Genomic DNA, 18,417 nt, shown 5'->3' with positions numbered 1-18,417 from the left:
CAATATTCTGACATTTTTAAATTCCAATCAGCAGCAGTTTTAATGCAATTAATTTACAAGTGGCATGAACAAAGGAGTTATAGAATTAGAGACTTTTGTAAGCACACTACTCTGTTGTATGTCACCTAACCATATAACAATGCCACGCATTGTTAGACAGTACATTTGGATCGGCTCAGGCTTGGAAAGCTGAAGGGCCTGTTCCTGGGCTGTAAATTTTCTTTGTTTTCCTCTTTGTTCTTTGCTACATGGAATACAGAGAGACATAGCCAGAAATGTAGACATTCTTACTCAGGGGCTAACCAAGTTCCTGGCTGACTCATTATGGGAGTGTAAATTAGATAAGAAGTGGAACAAAAACTAGGTAAAACATGTAGGACAGGAACTCTCTTCAAAATGCTGAAAACCTACACAGAACAGGACTTTTGTCTTGCTTAGGTCACTGGGTAACAGTGGCCATTTTGGTTCATCAGCCAAGAACAATTTTTAAAAAAACACTTGACTAGACCAAGAAACAGACGCCATCTCAGAAGACAACTCATCTCCAGAGAGATAACGGGAGAGAGAGAGACAGAGAGAGAGAGAGAGAGAGACAGAGAGAGAGACAGAGAGAGAGAGAGAGAGAGAGAGAGAGAGAGAGAGACAGAGAGAGAGAGAGAGAGAGAGAGAGAGAGAGAGAGAGAGAGAGAGAGAGAGAGAGAGAGAGAGAGAGAGAGAGAGAGAGAGAGAGACACAGAGAGATTTAGAGCCAGAAACCTGGAACCATCTTTCCCCACCAAAATCTTTTGACTCTATCGATTTATATTAACTTGAGATTTTACATTTAACTTTTTTAACTTTAGATTTTGATTTTATTGTCATGTGTACTCAAGCACAGAAGTACAGGAAGTACAGCAGAAAGTATCTAATGTCACCACACAATGTGCTATCTTAGGTACCAATGTACAAAAAAAACTTAGGTACAAAGTATTCAGAGAAACAGAGTTAAAAAGATAAGCATTACTTCAGGGAATAAATATAAAAATAAAGTAGTAAGATAAGAGTTAACATTAAAGTATTTTTTTTAAAATACAAAATCTTGGCTGCTGGTCACTTTAACTTGAGTCTCTACAAACAAAAAGAAGCCAACACAAGCTACAGTTCAAAATGTGTTGCTGGTTAAAGCACAGCAGGTCAGGCAGCATCCAAGGAATAGGAAATTCGACGTTTCGGGCATAAGCCCTTCATCAGGAATGAGGAGAGAGTGCCAGGCAGGCTAAGATAAAAGGTAGGGAGGAGGGACGATGGAGATGTGATAGGTGGAAGGAGGCCAAGGTGAGGGTGATAGGCCAGAGTGGGGTGGGGGCGGAGAGGTTAGGAAGAAGATTGCAGGTTGGGAGGGCGGTGCTGAGTTGAGGGAACCGACTGAGACAAGGTGGGGGGAGGGGAAATGAGGAAACTGGAGAAATCTGAGTTCATCCCTTGTGGTTGGAGGGTTCCTAGGCGGAAGATGAGGCGTTCTTCCTCCAGCCGTCATGTTATTATGTTCTGCCGGTGGAGGAGTCCAAGGACCTGCTTTTCCTCGGTGGAGTGGGAGGGAGAGTTAAAGTGTTGAGCCACGGGGTGGTTGGGTTGGTTGGTCCAGCGTCCCGGAGGTGTTCTCGGAAGCATTCCGCAAGTAAGCGGTCCGTCTCCCCAATGTAGAGGAGGCCACATCGGGTGCAGCGGATGCAATAGATGATGTGTGTGGAGGTACAGGTGAACTTGTGGCGGATATGGAAGGATCCCTTGGGGCCTTGGAGGGAAGTGAGGGAGGAGGTGTGGGCGCAAGTTTTACATTTCCTGCGGTTGCAGGGGAAGGTGCCGGGAGTGGAGGTTGGGTTGGTGGGGGGTGTGGACCTGACGAGGGAGTCACGAAGGGAGTGGTCTTTGCGGAACGCTGATAGGGGAGGGGAGGGAAATATATCCCTGGTGGTGGGGTCCGTTTGGAGGTGGCGGAAATGACGGCGGATGATACGCTGTATACGGAGGTTGGTGGGGTGGTAGGTGAGAACCAGTGGGGTTCTGTCTTGGTGGCGGTTGGAGGGGCGGGGCTCAAGGGCGGAGGAGCGGGAAGTGGAGGAGATGCGGTGGAGGGCATCGTCGATCACGTTTGGGGGGAATCTGCGGTCCTTGAAGGAGGAGGCCATCTGGGCTCTGCGGTGTTGGAACTGGTCCTCCTGGGAGCAGATGCGGCGGAGATGAAGGAATTGGGAATATGGGATGGAGTTTTTACAGGGGGCAGGGTGGGACCTCCTCCCACCCTGCCCCCTGTAAAAACTCCATCCCATATTCCCAATTCCTTCATCTCCGCCGCATCTGCTCCCAGGAGGACCAGTTCCAACACCGCACAGCCCAGATGGCCTCCTTCTTCAAGGACCGCAGATTCCCCCCAAACGTGATCGACGATGCCCTCCACCGCATCTCCTCCACTTCCCGCTCCTCCGCCCTTGAGCCCCGCCCCTCCAACCGCCACCAAGACAGAACCCCACTGGTTCTCACCTACCACCCCACCAACCTCCGTATACAGCGTATCATCCGCCGTCATTTCCGCCACCTCCAAACGGACCCCACCACCAGGGATATATTTCCCTCCCCTCCCCTATCAGCGTTCCGCAAAGACCACTCCCTTCGTGACTCCCTCGTCAGGTCCACACCCCCCACCAACCCAACCTCCACTCCCGGCACCTTCCCCTGCAACCGCAGGAAATGTAAAACTTGCGCCCACACCTCCTCCCTCACTTCCCTCCAAGGCCCCAAGGAATCCTTCCATATCCGCCACAAGTTCACCTGTACCTCCACACACATCATCTATTGCATCCGCTGCACCCGATGTGGCCTCCTCTACATTGGGGAGACGGGCCGCTTACTTGCGGAACGCTTCAGAGAACACCTCAGGGACGCCCGGACCAACCAACCCAACCACCCCGTGGCTCAACACTTTAACTCTCCCTCCCACTCCACCGAGGACATGCAGGTCCTTGGACTCCTCCACCGGCAAAACATAACAACACGACGGTTGGAGGAAGAACGCCTCATCTTCCGCCTGGGAACCCTCCAACCACAAGGGATGAACTCAGATTTCTCCAGTTTCCTCATTTCCCCTCCCCCCACCTTGTCTCAGTCGGTTCCCTCAACTCAGCACCGCCCTCCCAACCTGCAATCTTCTTCCTAATCTCTCCGCCCCCACCCCACTCCGGCCTATCACCCTCACCTTGGCCTCCTTCCACCTATCACATCTCCATCGCCCCTCCCCCAAGTCCCTCCTCCCTACCTTTTATTTTAGCCGGCCTGGCACTCTCTCCTCATTCCTGATGAAGGGCTTATGCCCGAAACGTCGAATTTCCTATTCCTTGGATGCTGCCTGACCTGCTGTGCTTTAACCAGCAACACATTTTCAACTGTGATCTCCAGCATCTGCAGACCTCATTTTTTACCCGAAGATTTTAACCACAAGCTACAGTTCACAGACTATGTGGCAAGATATTCATAGTAGTTATGACTCTGGCCTTAATTGCAAAAATACTTTCCAACTCTAAATCCTCCCATGCAGTGAATGAATAATTTCGCACAGACCAATACCATAGCCAATGTAAAATAAATCCTTGCCCATAATGGGTTCGCATAAGAGTTCCTGTATTCTCTTAAACAATCCCTTACTGCAAGAATACCCACATATAAAAAGGGAGAACTTCTTGTCTCAGTCAAAATAGATTGTTCAGCCTTATTAGTAAAATGGGGCAACTCAAATACAAACAGTGATGCAAACATCACTGTATCTCTGTACATATAACAATAATAAATCAAATCAAAAAGCAGACCAGTGCTGTGATTGTAACGTAGACACTCCTATTTTGGTTCTGACAGGTGTATACTCTATGTAAGCAACATACTTTTGTTCATACATCTGCATCGTCCCAGTACTCCCAAACAGGTACTGGTTGCTGGAATTAATTTGGTCAACTGGACACTTCATTCTTATTTCCCTTACCTCCTTCAAGTTGACATTTGATCCCAGCAAGAGCCCAGCTGTTTCATTGGACATTGTCAAGTTGTGCGTCAAGAAGTTTTGAAGTTCATCCCGGTCCTTTACAACTGATCCAAGAGTGAACCCTAATAAAATACAACAGCACAGGCAAAAATAATTAAATTCGAGGCATTCAGCTCTGGAAGTTGCTGTATATTTAGAACAAATTCAGAATTCAATTTAGAATTGTCACAAAGCTAGTCCCGGTTTTTTCTGAAAGCTGCTCCTTGGCTCAAGCGTCCTTGATTTTTTTTATAAGAGGGCTATTAAACCAGGCCATGCTCCGATCAGTCTGGTTTGGTACAGAGGTGCAAAGACTTTTGAGAGGCGTTTTGTTTATATGTAAACAGATGAGACTTCAGGCCAAAGTGGTCATGTTTTGGAAGTGACCTGTATAATGAAAGGGGTGCAGTCAGCTGTTCAGCTGAGCAGTTTAGTTCAGTCCTGAACTGATTGGGAGTTCAACAGGGAGCTGTGTAGAAACACACTCTCTCTCTCTCTCTCTCTCTCTCTCTGTCCTTCAACTTCAACCTGTAAGCATGTGCTCCAATTATACTGGTTTTTAAAGAGAGTTTGCTTAGTGGGACTGTTGTATGTATTCGGAACAGCATAGTTAAGTCTAGTTTGGATAGACTGAGTTCCGTAGGGATTCTTTATTCTGTTCTTGGTGTTTCATTGTGCAATTTTGTGAATAAAGTTTTGTCTGTTTTAAAATCTAGTAGTCAACGTAGCTAACTTACTCTGGGTAATTTTCACTGTACATGTACCGCAACAAGTTGCAAAGTTATGGTCTGGGCTGCCTGCTGAAGAATGTTTGAGTAGTCTGGCCTAGTCCATGACAGAACTTTCTTCAGGATGCAGAGGAGAGACATCTTCAATTCTACTGCATTAAGTCTCACTTCTCAATTAGCAGTACAACAGTTTTCAAGCCTTGAAAGTGACTACTGATATCAGGGAGTTTCAAAAGCCCTGTATACAAAGGTAGGCATCTCAGCTAGAGGCAAAACGGGACCAAGGAAACATGAAAATCCAGCAACTGAAAATATCAGCACTTGAGAGAACTTGCTTTTTTAGAAGCCCTGATTTTTTTCAAATTCATTCATGAGATGAGGGTCTCACTGGTCAGCATTTTTTTCCCATCCCAGACAGTAGTTAAGAGTCAACCAAACATTACTATGGGTCTGGAGTCATATGTAGGCCAGAGCAGGTAAGGATGTCAGTTTCCTTCCCTAAAGGACATCAGTGAACCGGATGGGTTTTTCTGACAATTGACAATGGTTTCATGATCATTATTAGACTCTTAATTCTGCCATTGTGGGTTATGGACCTGGGTCTCCAGTACATCACCTGGGTCTCTGGATTAACAATTCAGCGATAATATCACTAGGCCATTACCTTCTCTTCCAATCATGGTATACAAAGGATGTGATTGCAGTAGAGAGGATGATAGGAGATTTAGCGGGATGCTGCATGGGATGGAGGGTCCGAGATAAGCTGAAACATTGGTTAGTCTCAGTTTGTTTTTATTACATCAGCCAAGATTGAGAGGGGTGTGATAGAGTTGCACAAGAGTACGAGGGGCACAGATAGGGGGGTAGGAAAGTAATTTTTCCATTAGTAGAGGCATTAATAACCAGGGGATCATAGAGTTAAATTAAGAGATGGCACATCAAATGGTGTATGAAGGAGAATCTTTCTTCATTCAGAGACTGATGGGAGTATGGAAACTCACCGTTTGAAAAAAGAGATTGAGTCAGAAATTCTTGAAATATTTAAGCAATATTTAGATATTCACTTGCGTTGTCATAACCTACAGGGCTACAGCCCAAGAGCTGGAAATTAAGATCAGTGCATTCAGATTTTTCTTGACAAGGACCGACACAATAGGATGAGTAGCCTATGAAGGGAGATCACAGAGTTAACAGTGATCACATAATCATTTTCAAATTAATCACAGATAAAGAACAAATCAAAAGTAACCATGAGCAAGTGCAGAAGAGCTGACCGCAATGATTTCAGAAGGGACCTTATATAGGCAGATCAGAAAACATGGTTCCAAAGTAAAGCAGTTATTGGACACAGGAACTCGGAGCAGTAATAGGCAACTCAGCCTATTTTGCCATTTAATACTGATCTCATCTCGGCCTCAATTCCACTGTGCTGCGAGCTCCCGAGAACCCTTTAACTCCATTGCTGGAGACCAGAACAGATTTCATGTAGTGCTACTGTAATGGCAAATTCCCATGGAATAAGTTACATTGAAGACCATTGAAACAGATACCATTAACAAGTTGCAGGTAGGTTTAAAGACTGGAGAGGGAACTACAGATGCTGTAAGTCAGAAACCAAATCAGAAATTACTGGAAAAGCTCAGCAGGTCTGGCAGCACTGATGGAGAGAATGCAGTATCAACATTTCGGGTCCAATGATCCATCTTAATTATCTACAAACACTCTATAAAAATTAAAATAGTTGGGGCCCTCTTGTGACACAGTGGTAGTGTCCCTACCCCTGCTTGGGTTCAGGTCAGACCTGCTCTAAAGGTGCGTAATTAAAATCACTGAACAGGTTGATTAGTAAACTAAGTTAAATAATAAATAAAAATAATTCGGATGATGTAATTGCCTTTTTCTGTCTCAAATAAAATCTCAGTATTATCCAGTAGCCCCGGTTTTCCTTTTCTCTCAGACAGAGTGAGAGAAAAGCAGGAGGGACTTCCCCTCAGTGGCAAGTTGGGGTTTCCTGTGGTCATATTATTCTCAGTTCATTACATATTCTTGCATGGGTAAAATGTCAAGCTTATTGGGTAGGATGTTCAGAAGTCCTTCGGGATCTTCCAGGCACCAACATCTGGGCGCCATATTAAAAAGACACCTGGACACAGAATGGCATTCTACAACCTCTACTCATTACCCCACCCACCTCTGGAGATGTCAGAGACCCAACCCAAATCAATGCCATGATTTAGCAACATCTCTTTTGCACCTTCCTCCACCCACTTGAAGGCTGTCCAGGGGAGAAGGGAAGTTCATTTTCGTGTGGATGGAAATAAAGAGCTCACTGCATCTGATAAAGGTGAACTGGTCAGGGGTGGCTATGGAAATCAGCACCCAAAGGTGGCTCTGGAAGTGAGCACCCAAGGAGTGGCTCAAGAAAATCTTCTCTAGTGTCGTAAGAGAGTGGCCAACCTGTCACAATCTGGCAGGGTAGGTATCACGGCCAATCTGACAATGGAAACTCTCACACCAGAAGACCGTCACACACAAGACTGGGAGCCAGGCACTGTCAAATGACTTGTTTGAAATCAATGTCTGTCATTTCATTGCAGCTGTCAATGTACTCCTACTGGTGTTAGTGTGTTACTGGCTACACACCTGCCAGGGTTCACATTCAAGACATCAAAGGAGCTACAACACACCTCAGCTCACATGCTATCAGCCCACTGACGATTCCTCAAAACCGGAGACAGCAAACATTGGATAGCTTTTCACAAAGGCTTCCACGGGATAAGAAAATTAAAAGAATGGCCTTTTGAGTTCCAATTCCCTTGCCAACCCCATTCAGGTTTCTGGTGTGCACTGTCTTGCTTGGATAGGTTTGTTGACCTGGTCAGACCCTAACACAAACACCAAACACCTCAAACTAAGCATTTAGAAACAAGAAGCTCGACTGCACATGATTGAGACATCCCAATCAGCATGGAGAGGCTTCAGCCTGAACAGGAAATGTTCACACAGAGAAAAGCCTTGGTTTGGGAAGGAAGCAACTAACTTAAAAATATATACACAGCAAAACTTGGAATAAAAGTCTGTCCTTCTAAAAAGGCATTCCAGCCCTTGTATGTAGTGCTGTAATATCAGCCAATTGCAAGTGCATAGTAGGAAACAGTTATACATCAGCTCAGTTTCAGATAACATCAACACTTACTCAATGGTCTGCATATTCCTACATATTATCTTGCATATAGCTCAATCCCTGATATTTGGCCTCAAAATCCTTCAGTTTCCCATTACCTTGCGCTAGTTCGAGGAATGAGGTATTGTGTTAATTTAAACATCATAGATATTGGTGGATAGCTTGGGAAAGCCATTCTTGCTGAATTCAGGAACATGGCCAGACTCTCCATTAGCAATCCAAAAGACCTTTGGATTTTAACTCGCTGGAGCACGGCTCAGATTAAAAACAAAAATCAACTCTTTACCTTTTGCCAAAAGACATTTGCTTTCAAAAACTGAACTTTCACATGGGTATATACAGTATCCTCATGCAAAAATGCAAGGGTGAGAGTATAGAATTTGTGACAAAATAGATGCAAGGTTAAAGATGATGATTTATCAGAGAGGCATTTGTCTATTTCACATTGCATTTTGTGAACACATTTCTTTTGAGTTTTTCTCCAAGGGGCAGAAATCAATGCAATCCCACAATTACTTGAAGTATCTGACTTTGCACCTTTGCTTGCCTTTTCTCCCCTGCTACAGCTCTCACATTTTACATCTCAGTGAGGGGTCTCCATTAGATAAGTGCTGTTTTATTTTTTAACTTTTACCTTTACTGTTGTTAAAGTGGTTCTCCACCGAGCTCGGATCATTATTCATCGATTCCAGATGACGACGTAGAGACTCCAGCTCTTCTTCAAGACCTCGACGATCAGGGTCAAACAGATTACTCTCTTCCACAACCTCATTGATTCGCTCAAGGAGTTGGGTGACCCTTTGGGGAAAAAAAAAGTAGCAATCAAGGTGAAAATTCACAAATTAATAGTGGGCACAAACTCTGACTCAGTGAAATATTCACACCAACTTTCCTGCCTTGAAGACAAATGCCTCAGAAACTAATTTTTCCTTATTCTTTCATGGAATAAAGGTTGATACAGACAAATGCCAGCTTTGTTCTCCATCTCGAATTTCTCCATCTCTCTAACCCATTTCAGAGAGCACTTACGGGTTGAGTATGTCGCTGTGCGTTTGAAGTCACTTGTCATTTTGCAGGAGAGGTTGGCATATTCCATTCATTGAAAGGATATTAGAGAACAGATAGGTTTCTCATTAACATCAATTCCAGGATCATTAACTGAACTTAAATTTCACAAGCTGCCTTGGTAGGATTAGAATCCATGTCATCAAAGACCCATTCCAATTCTAATCTCCGCCAATCTCACCCATCAGGCAGAAGACACAAAAGCTTAAACACAAGCACCAACAGGGTCAAGAACAGCTCCTTCCCCGCTGTTATTAGACTGCTGAGTAGACCACACAAATTTCAAATCTAATGTTGATCTAACTTTGTGCATCTCCTGTGCAGCCATAGCCTTGTATGCCTCACATTGTTCAATCACCCTATGATCTGTATGTCCTTATCTGTTATGATCCGCCTGTACTGCGCGCAAAACAAAACTTTTCACTGTACTTAGGTACACGTCCCACCAATAAATCTAATTATCCTCAATAACTTAGGCCAGGTCTCTGGATTACTTATCCAATGGTATTACTCGTCTCCCCTTTAAAGTTGTTCAAATCTACAATTCTGTTAATCACCAGAAAAGAATTTTCATTTCATGTTTCATCGCATATTTAAATTAAACTTCAGGCCATTAATCAAGCTTTACAAGTTATGAATGTTTCAGGAAAACAAAAGATGGTTTAAACAGCAGAAAGTACAAAGAATGAATAGAAAGAATAAATCTGCTGTATCCGTAACAGGAGATAGTGAATAATTGGCAGCCTGAATAATTCAAGCTTGGAATGGGTGCTTCTATCCTGAAATCTTCCTATCAATTCTCCAGTTACCTTTCCATAATCATCTTTTAAATCCTTGGATCACCGTGTTTTCAGAAGTGCTGAAGTGAAACCAGACCTACAGCTAATCTGTTCAAAATCTAAAAGCACTGATGCACAGAATTTCAAAAATAAAATGGGAACCCCTACGGTTTATTGTGAATATATTTTATGTGAAATTAAAATGATAACCTGAGGATGATAATCACCTGACGAAGCAAACAAATTCAATCCAATACAGTTCAAAATTAAAGAGGGAGTCATTTTCAATCCATATATAAAAGAAGAACTTTTATTATTGTATTAATGATGGCATTATAACTGGCTGTCACTGCAGACAATTAGAACAGGGACAGCGTTTTATTGAATGGGTTATCGTGGCTGCTGAACATTTTAAGAGCTGACAGTAAATTTTCAACTCATAAACCAACAAATCTAAAGGTTGGATGAAGCATCCTTTAGATGAAGGGGCAGAGATATTACCCAGAGAAGAATCTGTCAAGCAGAACATGAAGCAGTGTTGGAATGAAGAAGTTTTCAGTCCGAGCAGATGCTGTTTCAATCTGAGCCTTGTCAAGATGGTCAGACTGCTACACCTTTCTGATATTCCTAAAATGTAACAATTAACAAGGTATCCTTTGAGAATGCTCACTGGTATGCAGAACAATGAAATTGATGAGCATGAGACAGACCTTACCAAAACAGCTGGTCGTTTTTGTTACAGAGCTGAATTATAAGAGCAATTAAGAAAGAAAGCTGACAGTTCTAATTTCTAAGGAAACTAAGACTGAAAACTAATATTGGAAATTAAAGTATCAGATGAGGCCAAGACTGGTGAAACCCATAAAAAAGGACACATAAAAGGCCATCTGAGATCACATGATGACCCTAGTGGTGCAGTATAAGCAGGTGGAAGAAGGTAGATGCTGGAGCTGGGAGTAGGACAAGATACAATTGCTACAGCTGTCTCCGTTACGTGAAGCTAACATTCAAGAGTTCTTGAAAACTGTTGGAATCAGAGGCAATAAGGTTCTGCAAGTCATTTAGTAAAGATCGCTGCAGGAGGACTTGGGTTGGTTGTGCACTGCTCTCACCTACGAATCAAGCTAAATCCCAGAAGAGGAAGTACTAAAATTATGTGTGAAGGAGGACTTTTGAAGGATTTTGTGACCAAGATTGGTGATATAAATGCTGGATGCACTGCCAAATCAATTCACAACTACCATGTTGTATCTGCCATGATGAATAATATATAGTTAATCAGAGTAAGCTGGAAAATCTGATCAAGCAAGACTTTGTCTGAAAGAGATAAAATGAGCATCTGGGAATTTGGATTACATTCAAATTTTTGGGCAGAAGGGGAAAGAGGTGCTTTTATTAAAGTTTATTACAATAAAAAAAACTCCAGAACACGAAGTGAGAACGTGTGTGTTAAGGAGGTGTAGGTGTGTACTATACCTTTAAGAGAGACTGGAAGCTGGCACGGACTTAAAGAGGCACAGAGAGTACTGAAACAAGTTAAAATATAACATTTGACTATGCAAACAATAGTGCGGCTGTGTTGCCATGATAAAAAACCAAATTCAAATTCAGCCAATCGGTTTAAATTATGCCCCATACCAAAATCCAATCAAACTTGAATTTAGAATTTTGAGAATATTAAAACCAATGAAAAATCCGATGTTTTGGGGAATAAAACCAGACATTTTGAACAGTTAAGGGGAGAACTGCCAAGCCATCAACAAGTACAGATTGCAAACAGAACAGCTCCCTGAAAGGTACCTGTCTACAAGAAGTTTGCGCAGCAGAACATCAAAAAAACAACAGAAGAAAATCTGCAGATGAAGATGCAAAGAGAAGATTCGACAGCTGTCTGGTTTTGAAGTTGAATTTTGTTTGTGAATCTTAACCGGGATTTTTTAACTGGTTTAGTATTGTCGAGTGGGAGGTAAAGGACAGGTGTAAGAGAAAGGAGTTATAAATAGTTGTTGGTTTTAGTATTCTCTGTTAGACTTGAGGATAAAGTTGTTAATTTTTTACTTTAAATAGTGACCTCTGGGATTGTTCTTTGCCTCTTGAATTTTAACAGATTACAGCATGGGGTGAATTTTTCTGTGTTGCTGGTCTCTCTTGTGCATTCTTGAGTAGAGGGCTACGTAAATAACATGGAAAGGGAGGTAGTAACAAAAGGAAACAGAGAAAGCAGCTTGTTGGTGAGTACAATTGGTTGGGCGCTTCTAATCTTGAAAGTGAAAGCTCAGTACTTATCGTATATACTCGAGTAACAGTCGATCTCATGTAAAGGTCAACCCCCTATTTTCAGCTAAATGGCCTGGAATTTACCATATATCTCGGGTAAAAGTCAACCCTAGTTCTTCACAGAAAAGAGAGCAATGTTTACGAGTCAGTGTGCTGGCCGTCACGTCCCGCTCCAGTTTTCCAGTCGGCCGGTTGTTTTGCTCCACTCCCGGTTTTCAAAATTACCATAAATTCATTTTTTTTATTCATTTAGAGATCAGTTGGGCTTCTGCTAATGATACGGCTTGAATATTAATGGGCATGAATCTCAGCCCCTCAAAAATAGTATCTATGTAATAGTTGATCCGATGAATTTAACTTTAGGTAGTAATCAAAGATTTTGACTATTGCTCGAGTATGTACGGCAGTTTGTGTTGACTATAGTCATTTATTTTCCTAATGTGAAATAATTAATACGTTTTCATAGCAGGTTCATTCAGAGGAGAACATATCATTTCTAGAAACAAAAACAGAAATTGCTGGAAATGTTCAGCAGGTCTGGCAGCATCTGTGCAGAGAAATCAAAGTTAACGTTTTGAATTCATTGACCCATCTTCAGAAATGATGATAGCTAGGAAAATGTTGTTTTTTTTTGCAGAAGATAGGGTGAGGGGAGGGGCTAAGAAGTAAATGATAAGTGGAAACAGAGCCCAAAAGAGAGAGAAAAACAGTTGGACAGACAAAGGAGTGGCTAACAGTCATCCTAGGAAAATGAATGGTTGCTAATTGAGAGAATTAGTGGCTAACTATGGGTTGTGTGTAATAGTAGACCATGTGATAACAAGTGTGGGCATTAGGGTAAGGACCTAGAAGGTGACTCAAGCCCTCAAATTCTTGAACTCCATATGGAGTCCAGAAGACTGTAGAATTCCCAAGCGGAAAATGAAGTTATTCCAGCTTGTGCTGGGTTTTGCTGGAGCACTGCAATGAGCCCGAGACATAAATATTGGCCAGGGAACACGGTGGTGTGCTGAAGTGGTATTTCTGAGCATTGTTCATTTGAAGAGTTCCAGGATGGTAGGTGAGGATGGCCAAACAGAGTGTACATCTTGTGGTATGTGTGAAATCATTGATATACCTAATTGACATTAGGGTGGCACGGTGGCACAGTGGTTAGCACTGCTGCCTCACAGTGCCAGAGATCCGGGTTCAATTCCCGCCTCAGGTGACTGACTGTGTGGAGTTTGCACATTCTCCCTGTGTCTGCGTGGGTTTCCTCCGGGTGCTCCGGTTTCCTCCCACAGTCCAAAGATGTGCAGGTCAGGTGAATTGGCCATGCTAAATTGCCTGTAGTGTTAGGTAAAGGGATATGGCTTCGGCGGGTCGGTGTGGGCTTGTTGGGCCGAAGGGCCTGTTTCCACACTGTAAGTAATCTAATCTAGATAGACATAGCCCTTTACACCCAAATGTTGCCGACTGCACAAGTTTCAACTCTGGGCTTGGCAACATCTGGAGTCTCTCTTGTGCATTCTTGAGTAGAGGGCTATGTAAATAACATGGAAAGGGAGGTAGTCACAAGCATACTGATAGTGAATAAATGACTAGCAAGTAGTCCAAGAAACCAGGCAGGTACTGCAGATGTCTATTTTGTTTTGTTATTCTGAATTCCACTTTTGCAAAGTGGTGACAGCAAAGATTCCACAGGATCAGGGCCAATCTCAGGGTATCACACGTGACTCAGCTGGAAGACGGACAAGGAGGAAGAATGGAAGAGCAAAATTCATAGGGGATTTGATAATCACAGGATCACATAGGCATTTCTGTGGCATGGAACGTAACTCAAGGCTCAAGATGGCTTGTCTACCTGATGTCAGGATCAAGGACATCACAGATTGACTGCAGGACATCCCTCTACGGGAGCAAGATTAGGCAGAAGTTGTGGTTCACACTGGTAGCAATGACAAGGACAGGAAGATGGATGAGGTCCAAAAGGCAGATTTCATAGTGTTATTAAGGTTATTAAAAAACAGAACCTCAAAAGCACAAACTGCAAGATTATTCCAAGTGTTACACAGCAGTGAGCATAAAAACATGGTGTGGAGAAAGGGAATCAGAGATTGAGGAATTGGGACCAGTTCTTGGGCACAGTGGACCTGTACAAGGCTAGGATTGGCAGCTTTGGATGGATATTTGCTCACCCTGTTGTGGAGGGTTTAATTTAACTTGTTGTAAATGATAAGAGACTACAATATGGCAGAATTTTTACATCATGTCAAGTTGTTGGAGGGAATCCTGAGGAAAGGGTGTACATGTATTTGGAAAGGCAAGGGCTGATTAGGGATAGTCAACATGTCTTTATGCTTGGGAAATCATGTCTCACAAACTTGATTGAGTTTTTTTGAAGAAGTAACAAAGAGGATTGATGACAGCAGAGCGGTAGACGTCACCTATATGGACTTCAGTAAGGCATTCGACAAGGTTCCCCATGGGAGATTGGTTAGCAAGGTTAGATCTCATGGAATACATGGAAAACTAGCCATTTGGATACAGAACTGGCTCAAAGGTAGAAGACAGAGGGTGATGGTGGTGGATTGTTTTTCAGAATGGAGGCCTGTGACCAGTGGAACACCAGAAGGATCAGTGCTCGGTCCTCTACTTTTCGTCATTTATGTGGATGATTGGGATGCGAGCACAAGAGGTATAGTTAGTAAGTTTGCTGATGACACCAAAATCGGAGGTGTAGTGGACAGCAAAGAAGATTACCTCAGATTACAAATGGATCTTGATCAGATGAGCCAATGGGCTGAGGAGTGGCAGCTGCAGTTTAATTTTGATAAATGAGAGGTGTTGCATTTTGGGAAAGCAAATCTTAGCAGGACTTATACACTCAAAGGTAAGGTCCCAGGGAGTGTTGCTGATCAAAGAGACCTTGGAGTGCAGGTTCATAACTCCTTGAAAGTGGAGTCACAAGTATATAGGATAGTGAAGAAGGCGTTTAGTATGTTTTCTTTTACTGGTCAGAATACTGAGTATAGGAATTGGGAGGTCATGTTATGGCTGTGTAGGACATACTAATGAAAGGGTTGAGAAAAGGTTTACAAGGATGTTGCCAGGGTTGGAGGATTTGAGCTACAGGGAGAGGCTAAGGCAGTTTTCCCTGGAGTGTCAGAGGCTGAGGGGTAACCTTATAGAGGTTTATAAAATCATGAGGGGCATGGATAGGGTAACTAGACAAGGTTTTTTTCCCTGGGGTGGGGGTGTTCAGAACTAGAGGGCATAGGTTTAGGGCGAGAGGGGAAAGATATTAAAAAATAGACTGAAGGGGAAACCTTTTCACACAGAGGGTGGTATGTGTATGGAATGAGCTGCCAGGGGAAGTGGTGGAGGCTGGTACAATTGCAACATTTAAAAGGTATCTTGATGGGTACATGAATAGTGAGGGTTTGGAGTGATATGGGCTGGGTGCTGGAAATTGGGACTAGATTGGGTTGGGATATTTGGTCAGCATGGACGGGTTAGACCTGTTTCCATGGTGTACATCTCTATGACCCTGCCTGTATGTGAAATGAAAGTGAGGGAACTCAATCTGAAGTAAGAGTATTCAATTTGAATAAGGAAATTATGAAGGCATGAGGCACAAATTAGCTTAAGTGGTTTGGGAAAAACATATTAAAAAGGTATGACTGTAACTAGGCAATGGATAGTCTTTTAAAAGAAAACTATTACATGACTTATAGTAACTAGACATTTCTCAAAGGTGTAAAGAATTGAGAAAAATCAGTCAAACAAGACAATAAAATGTAGTTCAACTGTTTATAACATTAAAATTGAGAGAAATGGTAGTAAATCTGAGGATTGTCAAGTTCTAGAATGTAGTAAACAAGAAATTGATACGGAAAGATAAAGAATAGAATATGATTACAACTTAGCAAACACACAATAATGGACTGTAAGAACTTCTGTAAATATGCAACAAGGAAATGCTTGGCTAAAAAGAATGTGGGTCCATTACAGGCAGTCAGGAGAATTGATAATGGTTAATAGAGAAATGGCAGAGAAGCTAAATTATTACTTTGTGATCCAAGTCACAAAGGAGAATAAGGAGTTAAAAGAAATTAGTATTGGCAAGAATATTGTAGTGGATAAGTTAACAGAGCTGGATGTTGAAAATCTCCAGGGATCTGATGGTCTACATCCCAGAGTATTAAAGATGCATTGGTGATTATATTCAAAAATTTTATAGATTCTGGAATGATCCCGAAGGATTGGCAAGTAACTTCCAATGCGAATGCTGAACTCTTTTGAAAACTCCAGTTACAGGTCTTAACGGAGATTGTAACAAGAGTTACAAGGATTGAGGAATAAACTGATTCATGGGAACATAGACTCATGGGCCAAATGGCCTTCTTCCGTGCCATAAATTACTTCTATGGTCTGAATTTTCATATAATCAAGGAGTTCTGTGGAGGGGTGAAAATGGGAAACGGGGGGGGGGTCGGTTTCTGGGGTTCACAAGCATATTCCCAGACTCCCCAGTTTTCTCCTGGACCTTTGAGGATGCAGGTTAGTTCAGGTTATGAACCTGTAACCTTTTCTCTCAGTCTGGCTGGCATTGTTACAAAGTTAAGCACTTCCTCGCTGAAATAACTCCACAGAGGCCAGTATCCCAACACCAAGTCACCCTTTATTTACTTATGGAGAGTCCCTGATACTGACCCAGCTCCCTCAAAGCCAACTCTCAAGATGTCTGACACTCCTGCTTATATCCATCAGCCAGGGCTCCCTGATAGCATGAGATTAACAGCCACAATTCAGGGAACACATTCTATGAGGTCCGCCTGGCTGGCCTTATTACAATCATTACATGAGCCCTCTGCAATTTTCACTGCTAGACCACCTTTTACAAGGGTCAGGGTGCACAATCCTTTAGAAGAATTGTGAACCATAGTCTGAACGAAAGACCCCTTTGAATAAAAGCTGGAAGGATCCTCTTGCTGGTCCCAAGTCAAGCAATGCCCTCTTGCCCACATCTCTCGGGGTTAATGAGGCTGAATTCATACTTCAGTAAGACTGCTGAAATAGCTGACCAATAGGGAAAATATTTCATGATTAACAGCTTTGGCTCCCTGATCTCTGCTGTCAATTTCACAATCTTTATTTACATAAAAGAGACAGCGTTCAAGTGTTTAAAGAATGTGCTATTGATTGTTTGAAGGGTCCAGACAACTGGCACTTACATTGATCTGGAATAAAAGGAATTTTTTTAAAACAAAGTGGGAAGATATCAATAAATTACTGTGTTTCTTTGTTTCGCTTTTACATTCATAGAATATGGGCATTGCTGGCTCAACCATCTTTTATTGTCAACTCCTAATTGTCCTGAAGGTGGCAGCTGCCTTTTTAAACCACTGCTGTCCCTGGGCTATCGGTACACCCACAGCGCTGTTAGGAACAGAATTCCAGGATTTCAATCTAGTGACGGTAAAGGAACGGCTTTATAAGTCCAAGTCAGAATGGTTTGCTGCTTGGGCAGCATAGTGGCTCAGTGGTTAGCACTGCTGCCTCACAACACCAGGGACCCGGGTTCAATTCCCGCCTCAGGCAACTGTCTGTGTGGAGTTTGCACATTCTCTCCATGTCTGCGTGGGTTTCCTCTGGGTGCTCCGGTTTCCTCCCACAGCTCAAACATGTGGGGGTTAGGTGAATTAGCCATGCTAAAATGCCGTAGTGTTAGGTGCATCAGTCAGGGGTAAATGTAGGGGAATGGGTCTGGGTGGGCTGCTCTTTGGAGGGTCAGTATGGACTTGTTGGGCCGAAGGGCCTGTTTCCACACTGTAGGAATCTAATCTAATCTAATCTAATCGTGGGGGGACTACTTGCGGTAAATATTCCAATGTATCTACTGTCCTTCTCCTTCCAGCAGGAGCTGTTGGTCTGATCCTATGAGGCAGTCCTGGCTGACAGATAAAAAGAGGAGTGTTAGACACTTTGAGAGCTGGCTCTGAGGGAGCTGGACCAGTGTCACAGACTTCCCTCATGTAAATAAAGGGTGACATGGTGATAGGGTACCAGCCTCTGTGAAAGTCACCAGTTTAGAAGGTACAGTCAGAGAAGCTCTGACTGAATACTGTAGCTGATTTTATTTTCTTCATTCTATGGCCGCTGTAGGGCTCACTGATTAAATTAAAGCACCATAGCTTGGCACACAGGACCTTGAGTTGGATGCAGGGAGATGAGGTGGCATGGTTAAGGTCACGAGAAAGGCGAGGTCAATTTCCCACAGTACTGATTCAGGCTTAATCATAAACAGTATGTATATGGAAACCACTATAGCTACCCCTGAACTCTTTCCCGAGT

The 18,417-nt window shown here is 43.0% G+C and overlaps 1 protein-coding gene across 2 annotated transcripts in view; it reads right to left on the bottom strand.

Annotated features, from left to right (window-relative positions):
- Positions 1–18,417, bottom strand: part of abca2 (ATP-binding cassette, sub-family A (ABC1), member 2) — a 541,802-nt gene that overhangs the window by 334,629 nt on the left and 188,756 nt on the right. For both annotated transcript variants that reach the window (XM_060841298.1, XM_060841299.1), the window contains exons 4-5: positions 8,595–8,758; positions 4,010–4,131 (exon numbers count right to left, since the gene is read on the bottom strand). In XM_060841298.1, coding sequence (XP_060697281.1) covers positions 4,010–4,131; positions 8,595–8,758 — 286 coding nt within the window. The remainder of the gene's footprint in view (positions 1–4,009; positions 4,132–8,594; positions 8,759–18,417) is intronic.

The sequence above is a fragment of the Hemiscyllium ocellatum genome, chromosome 21 (genome assembly GCF_020745735.1).
Source record: "Hemiscyllium ocellatum isolate sHemOce1 chromosome 21, sHemOce1.pat.X.cur, whole genome shotgun sequence".
Classification (NCBI taxonomy): Eukaryota; Metazoa; Chordata; class Chondrichthyes; order Orectolobiformes; family Hemiscylliidae; genus Hemiscyllium; species Hemiscyllium ocellatum.
The sequence above is the reverse complement of the archived record's forward strand: the minus strand, read 5'-3'. Positions and strand labels throughout refer to the sequence as shown.